Source organism: Barbus barbus (genome assembly GCF_936440315.1).
Source record: "Barbus barbus genome assembly, chromosome: 35".
NCBI lineage: Eukaryota > Metazoa > Chordata > Actinopteri > Cypriniformes > Cyprinidae > Barbus > Barbus barbus.
In genome coordinates, this window is record NC_136763.1 from 1,485,312 (window position 1) to 1,497,825 (window position 12,514).

At 31.5% G+C, this 12,514-nt stretch overlaps 1 protein-coding gene across 1 annotated transcript in view; it reads right to left on the reverse strand.

Annotated features, from left to right (window-relative positions):
- Positions 1 to 5,068: 5,068 nt before the first annotated feature.
- Positions 5,069 to 12,514, reverse strand: part of LOC306855263 (nidogen-1-like) — a gene marked incomplete at both ends in the record, with an annotated part of 53,147 nt that continues 45,701 nt past the window's right edge. The window contains 7 exons of the mRNA XM_079393817.1: positions 5,069 to 5,196; positions 5,274 to 5,386; positions 6,446 to 6,569; positions 7,569 to 7,726; positions 7,865 to 8,036; positions 9,067 to 9,193; positions 11,392 to 11,564. Coding sequence (XP_079249943.1) covers positions 5,069 to 5,196; positions 5,274 to 5,386; positions 6,446 to 6,569; positions 7,569 to 7,726; positions 7,865 to 8,036; positions 9,067 to 9,193; positions 11,392 to 11,564 — 995 coding nt within the window. The remainder of the gene's footprint in view (positions 5,197 to 5,273; positions 5,387 to 6,445; positions 6,570 to 7,568; positions 7,727 to 7,864; positions 8,037 to 9,066; positions 9,194 to 11,391; positions 11,565 to 12,514) is intronic.

The following is a 12,514-nucleotide window of genomic DNA, read 5'->3' on the forward strand; positions in this document are numbered from 1 at the left end:
TTCACGATACAAATCATTGCAAAGCATCTTTACAAAAAAGTTTAAATTAAAGTTTCTGGAATATATTTAGTAGCTTATCAGTGGTCAAGTTGATGTCCATATGGCAGAAATGTACCGTAAAAATCATGCAGTTCGTTAATGATATGTAATCAAACAGATGGTGAACACTATTAACAACGATTATATGTTGCGATCAAACTTATAGCACAGTTTGGTTAATTGCTGAAGTCTATTTTTTTTCCTGCACCTCTTCTGTGGCTAATTTTGATTTCATAATGATCCTTACTCCATGAAGTCAAGCAGCAGAAGTTAAGTGACAATATGCAAATACTACTGGCCCATTTTGGGGTGAACAAAAAGTACAAGACTAGTTTTACACGTTACTGTTTATAACACAGGGTGTTCATCCTTTGCTGGGTCGCTTTAAAAAAAATTGGGGAATAAATTAAGAGTATACCCACTTCTTGTACTGCTATGGCACAGTCTTGTACCTAAGAATTTCACCATCAATACACTTGTGTGACAATAAAGACTTTGATTTGACAAGCGTGAAATTACGGAAGAAAGCCTGGATCGAGATATACAAACTTATATGATCAAACTTATAGCACAGTTTGGTTAATTGCTTGTGACAGCCTCATAAACTAAACCTATGCAGTCAGAGCCGGAAAGAGAATCGATTAGTTCATCTCGCGAGTCTTTGGGTTTGAGTCATTCGTTTAGCTTGTTTAGTTTTGACTCATATCAGTATTTTATTTTCCGAGTGGTCTATTTCGAGATATGTTGTGGTAAAAATAGCAACAGGTAGCAGCAGTAGCTCACCGAGTGAGCTAGGTGGAAGTCCTTGAGAGACAGGTTTAGGAAGGAGTAAAATAAGGAAAGGGAAATCATCTGTGACAAAGTTTTATGGCGGTGATGGGTTTTCTCACACCAATCCTCACCAACCGTGAGACGTCCAGTGACATGCCCAGACAAGCTCTGCCCCCTTCACTCACCACCTCTTCTGTCCATCAGTTCTCCATCAGTCCAGAGCCAGAGGAGGACAGTCAGATCAGAGAACGCAGCCAGGTCTCTTCCCAGCAAGCCATCCAAGCAGAACCACAGGAGATGAGGCGGGCATTGATACAGGCAGTCAGATGGAGGCAGGCAGGGAGACAGAACCGGGCAGAGCAGGAGGAAACCATGGAGGTTGCTGACAGGGGTAGGAAGAGAAAGAGACAGCATATGTCAGTTTTTGAGAAAGGACTGTTGGCAGAAATTGAGCCACTGACACAGCTCACCACACTGTCACATCCACCAGCACCAGAGGATGAAGACGAAGCCTCTTGCCATCAGTTCGTCGCCTTCCTGTGTCAAGGAGAGCAAGGCTGCGGTTTGATAAGCTGATTTTTCAGGCTGAACAGGAGGCTGCTGAGGGTCTCCCATTATTTTTTTTATTTTTATTTTCATCTTTTTGCTCTACATTTAACTTTTTACACTCACGACAGTACATTGTCAGTTTTCTAATTTTTTCTACACACAGTAATCTACATTTACCTTTTTACATTTACACAGGTGCGCAGATGGCACTAGGGACGGGGGGACATGACCACCCCAGATTCAGAGTGACCCGATCCGTCCCCCTCACTGTCTCTAAGAAAGGCAACATCAGTATACGGAGGATAAATCAGGGTTTCCGCTATGTACTTTAGCCTAAGTAGTGGCTGCCAGGCCACATGCGCAAAGCCATTTTTGAAAAACGCTTTTGACCTCAGTGTCTGACCGAGTCCCAAAACACGTGTAGCCAATCAGCAATAAGGGGGCGTGTCTTGTACTGATAGAGAGAAGAGAGCGCTCTATTTGAGTGCACTGGATGGATATTAGCAGATCGACTATAGATAGAGAGAGATGGCAGATAAAAAAAAGAGGAAAATATCATAGAAACAAAACATTAAAAAGAAGGTTTACGATCAGGCAAGAGGTAGGACCCGTGTATATATAGATCGGAGCAGCTTTCCAGCGGTGGAGGGAAACTCAAGGAGCAGGAAGGGCTCGAATTGGACACCGAGGTTGTCTTGTTTCTTTTTGATAGGTGACTAACGCTGATTTTGCTTTGTCTCACACAACTTATCCGTGTTGGCTTTTGCTTGAATATGCTTTTGTGTCATCTTTGCTTGTTTCCTCGATTGTCGTTGCCACAGAAGAGAATGACGACATGTGGTGTTTTTGTATGTATGCTTCAGACACGGGTCACGCTGACGTGTTCCCCATAGCGACCCCTAGAGGACGCAGTTCGAAGTTCCCTCGATAGGGCACTGTACTTATCTAGAGTGAGCAAAAGGGCTGGTAAAATCACTCTGGACCCCTCACATCCAGCACACAACCTCTCTGGTCGACGCTTCAGAGCTCTGTGCACCAGAACGACCAGACACAGGAACAGTTTCTTCCCTCAGGCAATCCATCTCATGAACACTTGATAATAAACGCAGAACACACAACACTATAATTACATATATAATACATTATTTATTTAACACACACACTTATTTGCATTTCAAATTTGCACATATCATAACTGTACATACATAATTGTCTATATTATATATTGTGTTTTTTGCTATTTTGTACATTGTATATTTTTATTATATATTTTTCTTTTTATTATCTGTCTCGTCGCTGTCATTCTGTTGCACTGTGGAGCTTCTGTCACTAAAACAAATTCCTCGTATGCGTAAACATACTTGACAGTAAAGCTCACTCTGATTCTGATTCTCTGTTATCACGATCACAGCAGCAGATTCATCCGCGCAGAATTGCGTAGCCGAAGCACAACTCGACCAAAACAATCTTCCTCCACGAGTTACTGTAGTTTCATGCTTCAGCTGCTCGAGGGACTAAAGCTACATAGTGTAGTTTTAAACAGTAAAAATAAAAATAAATCAGTCTTTTACATACTTGATTTATTACTGTTCCATATGTCTTGTTTCCAAATGTCTTATGTAGACTCGTATAGTCCCGTGTGTGTTGGACAAGACCATATCATTTAGAGCTCTGTGTGAAGTCAAACATCTGCTGGCATCTGAAAATCTACAGCAGGAAATACAGAGCATCCAACCCGTTTGTTAAAATGTCTGAAATACACAAACTTGCCAAAAATAAACATAGCTATCAGATCCACCTGTAAGTTGCATTTTTTATAAGCTAAAAGGTCAATTTCTCATGTCTGAAGAATGTGAGTAGAGGAATAAAACACTCGAACCTCTTAAAAATGTGTTTTAACTGAACACAGTCTCTCTTCCTTCCTCTGTCCAGCTGTTTCCACAGCGGCTTGCCTTCCCATCATGCAGTATGTAAACAAAGAGTGTGCTTTTCCATATGAGGCTCTCGTCCAGATGGACTGTCTGAGTGTAAACGTCAAATAAAACGACCCCCGAGCACCAGAGAGGAAATACAGAGCCCATAAAGATGATGTAGTTTTGATATTTACAACAAACAAAAAGAAAATCTTCATCTGGCATTTTAAAAGTCAGATTAAAATACAATTAAGTAAGTAATACTACACCTAAATCAGAATGATTGCAGATAATATTCATTCCAGAATGCAACCCATAGTATAAATGTATCCCAGCAGCCCAAGAGCTGAAAGACAGCTACAATAAAACACAATATTTCCAGATGGATTCAGATTCATGTTTTCAAGTGGTTTTAGTAGGGATGCACCAATACGGACATTTAAAATGATAAATAGCTTTATAAATGGATATTTGTGTTTAAATGTTGTTTAATTTCATCAATTTGTTATTATATATAAACATTATATAAATAAAAATCTAAATGTTATGACGGTTAAACACTAATATAGACAACTAATATTTTTTATTAACAATTATCAATATAATTGCTGATATTATACATATTTCATATTTTACCTGCTTTAAAAAAGGTGAACAGTAGAGATGCAGTGTAGAATTTTTCATGCGAAAAGTTAAATCATACATAAAAAAATATTAATGTGCAGTAGAAAATATGGAAGCCATATACTGTAGATTAAAAAAAACAAAAGGTTACTATGATTGTTTAATCTCACAGTTCTGAAATATAAATATTTCTAAGAATTGCAAATTATAAACTCAGAATTGTGAGCTTTAAATTTGCAATTGTGAGAAAAAAAATCTGAATTGTGAGATAAAAAGTCGCAGTTGCCTTTTTAATATTTTTTATTCTGTGGTGGGAAAGAAAGAATAGCGAGATGGAAACTCAGGATTACGATAAAAAATTCAGAACTGCAGGATTTAAAGTTTCTTACTTGCAAATGCAAGATATAAACTCACAAAACAAAGTAAAAATTGAGTTAAAAAGTCGCAATTGCCATTTTAATGTCTTTATTCCATGGCGGAAACAAAACAAAACAAAAAAACAGAATTGTATGATATAAACTCAGAATTCTGAGGGGGAAAAAAGTCAGAATCGCGAAGAGTAAACTCCGAATTCCTATAAAAAAGTTAAAATGGCGAAAGGTAAACTGTGAATTCAGAAAAAAAACGTAAAAATTGCAAAAATTAATTCAGAATTTCGATAAAGAAAACTCAGAATTCCAAAAAACATAGTCAGAATTGTGAAAAATAATCTCTGAATTCTTTTTTTTTTTTAAGAATTGCAAAAAAGTAAACTCAGAATTTCAGTAGAAAAGTCAGAATTTTGAAAAGTAAACTCCGAGTTCCAATAAAAAATCAGAATTGCAAAAATAAACTCTGAAAGTCAGAATTGCGAGATGTAAACTTACAGCTGTGAGAAAAGTTGTTACTTTTTTTATTCCGTGGTGGAAACAAGCTTCCATACTGAACTGTTCATTACTGTTGGAAGACTTTGAAAAAAGTGAATCCCTGATATTATCTGCATCTATTATCAGCCTCATCAGACTGACACAGTTACGAAGAACACTGATATTATCAGATGCGATATGAATCTATGGGGTGCATCCCTACTATATGATTATCTGGATCCGAGCGGAAGGATCAGTAATGAGGAACACAAATCCTTCCCTCTTCAGTCCTCAGTGTCTCTCAGTGTCTCTCAGTGTCACGTAACCTCAGAAATTCTCGTCCTGCTCGACACACGAGCCGTCTCTGGCATCAGGACAGCGGCAGGTGAATCCTCCCGGCCGCGGCAGACAGAGATGAGAGCAGCCGCCGTTATCACGAGAGCAGTGGTTCATGCCTGCGGACCACAGTCAAGCGATTAAAACGAGTTCAGATCTTACAGTCGTTTATGATGAGAATAGCCTGAGCTCAGACCTGCAGGGCATTGTGGGTAAGTCATAGTGATGCCGTATGTACGAGAACGTCTCTGAGGAAGAAACTCCTCCACCTCCATCCCATCATGACGGTCCATAGCAACCACTGCTTCCCTAGTGACAAATCAAATTGTAAAGAAAATCTAAATAAATCACTAAATATTAAGTAAAAAATGTTCAATTAAAATAAATCAGTCGTAAAAATAAAAACAATCAACAAACTAAATAACAACTAACTCATTAAAATTTTAAATTTTTTTTTAGATAAAAACAATAAAAATTGGATTATAAATTATAAAAAAGGTAAAATTAAAATAAAAACAATAAAAATAAAACACTAACCAACAACTAACTTTGGGTTCGTAGGATGAAAAACGTTTATATAAACAAATATATAAAATATAAAAATATTTATTTAAAAAATATCAAATTAAAATAAATTTAAAACTAAAAACGAATAAAAATAAGGCACTTACTAAAAATTTATGAAATATGTGAAATCAAAATTTACAATGATAATAAAAAAACTCATAAAAAATGTAAACAATCAAGTTACAAACTAAATAAAATCATCAAAATAAGACATGAAAAATTAAATCATAAAATATATATAAAAATATTATATAATCTAATATTATATAAACACTTCTAAATGAAAACAATCAAAATAAAACTCTTATTAAAAATTAAATCTGAAATATTTTAAATGAAAATAAATCAAAGCAAGATACTTTCTAAAAATTAATTAAATCAAAAATGTAAAATTTTAATTAATCACTAACTAACACACATTTCCAAAATCTGTGTGAATATATATGAAGCTGGTAAAATCTGAATTTAAGTCATATATTATCCAACATAATATTTTTCCCTAAAAAATCCAGATTTTGCAGTCGGGGAGACAAATCTGTTTATTGTAGTAATATATTTTAATGTTGTAATTTCTAATTAAAATCATTACAATAAACCTTTGTTTGTGAATGTCCATATTTAAGTACACGTTGTCATATAAACATCCAATCACGGAGTCAGATGTTAATTCAGAAACCACTCAGTGATTCTTTAGAGTGATTCATTCTGATTCTTTTGAATTGATTCATTATATGAACTGGTTCATGAGAGTCATTTGTTTGGGAATCAGACGGCTCTGAAGTAAAACCAAATGTGACGCACCTTCTCCAGTCGGTGTAGTAGAGGTTTCTGCCGTAAGACACGATGGCGAACGGATACTGAATCCCTTCCATCAGCTTCTTCCTGAGACGAGAGAACGGATCCACACACTCCACCTTACGGGTTCCTGAAACACACACACATTACCAGGATCGCTAAAGAAAAGTCATGCTTCTGGCCTGATAGTGAATGATTCATCAGTGATGATGTTATTATAAAGAAAATACCTTCATAATCTTTCAACAATAATAACCAGTACAGTATTAAACTTGTTTAATGATTTGTGTTGCTGAATAAATATGAAGCTGACCTGCATCATAAAACTGTCAAATTAAAATAAATGAATCATTTTAAAACAAATCAAAACAAAACCATAAAATGCCCAATTAAAATAAATAATAATAAAAAACAACCAAAATAAAAACTCGCTATAACATCATTTTATCATAAAAAATGTTAAATTACAATAAATAAATAATTGATCAAAATAAACGCTTTATAAAATTAATTAAATCATAACAATGTGATATTAAAATAAATATATAATTTTAAAATGAAACACTTACAAAAAAATGAATAAAATCATAAAAATGTCCAATTAAAATAAATAAACATTAATAACTCATTAAAAATCTAATAGAAAATTTGGAATTAAAATAAATAAATCATTTGAAAAAAACTATCAAAATAAAACACTTACTAAAAATTATTAAATCATAAAATGTGCATTTAAAATGAATAAATCAATTAAAAACAATCAAAATAAAATGAATTAAATCATAACTATAAAATTTAAATAAATAAATCAATATAAAAATTTAAATACAAATAAAAATAAAAAATTATTTAAATAAGTAAATAAATCATTTAAAAATAAAAACAATCAAAATAAAACACTTACTAAGCATGAATTAAACCACTGAAAAGGGTAAAATTTTAATAAACAAATCATATAAAAATAAAACATTCAAAATAAAATGCTTCTATGCACTGCGACAGAAAAGTCATGCTTCTGGCCTGATAGTGAATGGCTCAATGACGTTATTATAAAGAAAGAAAATATCATCATCATCTTTCAACCAAACGTGAATCATGACTGATGTTGCTGAATGAATGTGAAGCTGACCTGCGTCCGCCCAGCAGAGCTGCCTGCTCTGGGGGTCAAAGGTCAGAGCGTTGGGTAGCCCCAGCCCTTCCTGCACCAGCACCGTCCTGTCGCTGCCGTCCAAACCGGAGCGCTCGATCTTGGGCCCGTCTCGGTTCCAGTCGGACCAGTACAGGTATCTGGAGGACAGAGAGACGTGTGTCATATATGTGTCCCTGGAGCACAAAAGCAGTCATAAGTAGCACAGCTATATTTGTAGCAATAGCCAACATATGTGTGTGTTTTCTTCAAAGCTCCGTGACCAAACGAGCACGTACCCGTAGGCGGGGTCAGCGATGATTGGTCGCGGGTTCATAAGGTCACTGTCAAAGACGACGCGCCGCTGACTGCCGTCCAGTCGGGACACCTCGATGCGGTCCAGGACGGAGTCGGTCCAGTACATGTTTCTGGACATGTGATCGATGGCGATTCCTTCAGGGCTGCCTAGATCTGCTCACAGACACAACATACAGCGGGTTTCCATAGATACAGCTTGATAGATTTCAAAAAACAAAACAAATGTTGCAAAAAGATTTTGAAGTAACATTTTGTCTGAATGTCATTACATTAAATAAAAGAACATAGCAAGCGGCATTTATTTAATATTTTTTGAGCTGATTGAAATCTAATAATTAATTACTAAAAATTAATTAATTCATAAAAATCTTAAATGAAATAAATAATTTTAAAAGAAAATCAACTTCAAAGTAAATAAATAAATACATAATTTCAAAATAAAAACAATCAAAATAAGATCCAAATTAAACATTAAACCATAAAAATGTGAAATTAAAATGAATACATAATTAAAAAAAACTAATCTAAATAAAACACTACAACAATTATATCACAATGTTATATTATAATAAATAAATAATTTAAATATAAAATATAATAAAATTATAAAACTAAAATAAATAATTTATAAATAAAAACAATAAAAAACGTATTAACCACTAATTAAATCGTAGAAATGTAAAATGAAGATTAATAAATGAAAAACAATCTAAATAAAACACTAAAAAAGTAATAAAATGTACAATTAAAACAAATAATTTAGTATAAGTAAAAACTATCAAAACAAAAGACTTACTAAAAATGAATTGAATCATAAAAAATTAAATAAATAAATCATTTAAAAATAAAAACAATCAAAACAAAAGACTTGATAAAAATAAACTGAATCATAAAATTTATAAAATTTAAATAAATCATTTAAAAATAAAAACAATCACAATAAAATGCTTACTAAAAATAAATCATGAAAATGTAATAAAACTACATCAGAGAACCATGAATGACCAAATGTGTTGTTAAATTATAGTTGTTGTTAGATTATTACAATATCTTAAAATCTCAGTAAATATAACTAACGATCTAAAGTAAATATCAGAGTTGAAAGGGGTTGAGCTGATAAAGCGTTAGGGACACTGAGTTATTGTGGTGTGACTGATGTGTCAGTGTTAGAGAGTATTATCACCTTTAGCGATGAGGACTGAGGTTTCTCTGCCCTGCAGCTTGGCTCGGCTGATGGAGGGCTGAGTGATATCAGACCAGAAGATCATCTGCTCCACGCAGTCGAACGCCACCGCGATCACCACTTTACCCTGCAGACATCAACACAAGACCAGAGGCTTGAGACGCAGCCCCACAACAGAACGAGGAACGGCCCACGAAACATGAGGAGGATTAATAATGAACATGCTGTAAGGAATTAAAATATTCAGAACAACGTCACACTCGCAAGTTATTTGCAGTAAAGTCATTTTACATGCTTGCTTGTTTAATCATAATTTAATGCTATGCCAGCTACCATCGCTATTTTCATGGCAAAAATTGTTCAAATGTACATAAACAGATAAATAGGTTAAAAAAAAAAAAAATTTAAAGTTTAAAATGAAGAAAATATCAAATAATTCAATTAATCTAAATATAAAAAATAAATGTAGCAATATATATATGAATTTAGGTTCAAATGTAGTAAAATATAAATTAATAACAAAAAAACAAATAAATACATATGGTTAAAATGAAGCTAAATATAAATAAATAATTTAAAAAATGAAAAAGGTTAAAATATAGCTAATTATAAATAAATACATAAATGGTTAAAATGTAGCAAAATGTAAATATTTTTTTAAAATTAAGCTTAAAATATAGCACAATTTAAGTTATTTTAAAAATTAAAAAAAATAGATTAAATTGTACAAAATTTGTATTTATTTTAATAAGCTTATTTTTGATTGAAATTGTAAAAACTAAATGTGCAGCATGAAGGTGTTGTGTGAGCGAGCGGTCAGTTTGACTCTGGATGGAGAATCTCAAACATCCCACACATGATGGTCAATCAAAGCCGTCTCAGTCTGACCAGATAAATCATGTCTTGTTTACTAGTTTTCCTGCTGGACTGTGTCACGCTGACTCATGACTGTCTGTGGTGACAAGAGCAGTACATTTTGAGGTTTTGTCATATTTCAGTGCAGATGATGTATAATTGGTGAATCTGACAGTTTCTGGATCCATTTAGAAACAATTTTCCATCATATAGTGGCTCCAAGAAACTAAAATTAATGTCTGACCATCTTTTTCTTCAACAAAACTTCTATTGTTTTAGCATTTCAAACCCAACAAACTTCTGTCTGTAAAAACCTTTTGTTGTAAAATGTTTGTGCATCTTTATTTACAAAAATGACACTTGCTTTTATATTGTGTGTGCAATTTAAGTGTGACTTCATTTTTCATGCTTGTTTGTTTGTTTATAATTTAATACTGCGCCAGCTAATAAGGCTATTTTCATGGCGAAAAAGGTTCAAACGTAGCAAAATATAAAAGCATTAATTAATTAATTAATCAATTAATAATAAAAAAAAAAATTAAAAGGAGCTGATTGAAATCTAATAATTAATTACTAAAAATGAATTAAATCATAAAAATGTAAAATGAAATAAATAATTTTAAAAGAAAATCAACTTCAAAGTAAAACACTTTAAAATAAAACGATAAATTATAAAACAAAATAAATACATAATTTCAAAATAAAAACAAAAATATAAAATAGCAAAATATAAAATCATTAATTAATTAATTAATTAATCAATTAATCATTAAAAACATTTAAAAGGATAAAATTGAACAAAATATAAATAAATAAATTTAAAAATTTAAAAAGGTTAAAATGTAGCAAAATAGAAATAAATTAATAAATTAATTAAAACATTTAAAAAAAGGTTAAAATGTTGCAAAATCTAAATGAATAAATAAACAAATTTATTCATTAATAATTTAAAAAAGGTTAAAATGTTGCATAATATAAATGAATTAATAAATACATTTATAAAGTGTTAAAATGTTAAAATAATTTAAAAAAATTAAAACGGGTAAAATGTAGCTAAATCTAAATGAATGTAAAAATTAAAAAGTTTAAATGTAGCAAAATGAAATGAATGAATAAATAAATTATTTATTTAGATTTTGCTATATATAATCTTTTAGTTTTTTTTATTATTAATTACTTAAATGTAAAATTTAAAAAAGTAGAATGTTCAAATTAATTAATAAATTAATATTAATTAATAATTAATATTAATCAATAAAGTTCAAATGTAGCAAAATCTAAATAAATAAATGAATGCAAAAAATGTAAAATGTAGCAATAAATAAATAAAAGAAAGTTAAAATGTAACAAATATAAATAAAAAAAATATAAATTTATAATTTAGGTGTGACTTCAGTTTAGAATATGTTTTGGGGCCACTCTGAAGCTCACAGAAGCATAATGCAGCAGCAGAGTAAATGATTAACTCACAGGTACGTGCAGAACGGTCTTCGACTCCTCTTTCATCATCCGGTTGCCGTCCAGCGGGATGTGATCGATCTTGCCGCTTTGGGCGAATAAGAGGTTTGCTCCAGGAGTCAGAGGACTGATGTCGGTTCTGGGGGTGGGGCCAATGAGGGGCGGAGCCACATTGTGATCAATACCTACGGAAAGAGGGGAAAATGTCAAATTAAAATAAAAAATCATTGAAAATTTCCAAATAAAAAAATAAAACAAAAATAAATACAAAAATTACAAAATGCGTTAAATGATAAAAAAGGTAAAATTAAAATTAAATTAAAATATTTGTAATATATTTATTAAAATATATATATATTTTTAAACAAATCTAAAAAAAAAAAATATGTATTACAAATTCATTAAATCATAAAAAAAAAAATCTAAATAAGATGCTTACTAAAAGATAAAATATTTTAGGTAAAAAGGGTTTGGCTGACAAAATCCTTCCCTGTTTGGGATCCTAAATAATACATCAATACTCAGGTCTTTTTGTGTGACTTATGTGCAAAATGTGAAAATTTTCACTTATGTGAAAAACAAATAAACCAAACTTTTAACGTTCATAGTTCTCACACATTACAAAAATAAATATGTAAACATTTTTTTTTCCAGAAATTTCAGAAGCTATAAATTTTATAAACAATATTGCAACTATAAAAAAAAAAAAAAAAAAGTAATACATTTTAAAAAGAAAAAGTGTGGAAAAGCACATAACCTGTGCTTTCCTGAAGCTCAAACAGCAAAATCATGGGTTCGATTCTCGGCTAAATTGCATGCCATCAATGCGGTGTATATTACTATGGATAAAGCATCTGCCAAACACATGAATGCACCATTAGAGCATTTGACAAAACATTTCTTCTGTTTATGTGCAGCTGAACTATCCAGGTCATATTACAATTGTAATTAAAGTATAGCAACATCTAAATAAATAAATGTAAAAATTAAAAAGTTAAAATGTAGAAAAATATAAATGACTGAATAAATAAATTAATTAATAATTAAAAAATTAAAAATGGTAAAATTTTGCAAAATCTAAATGAATATAAAAATTAAATAAGGAATGAATGAATGAATAAATGCATTATTTATT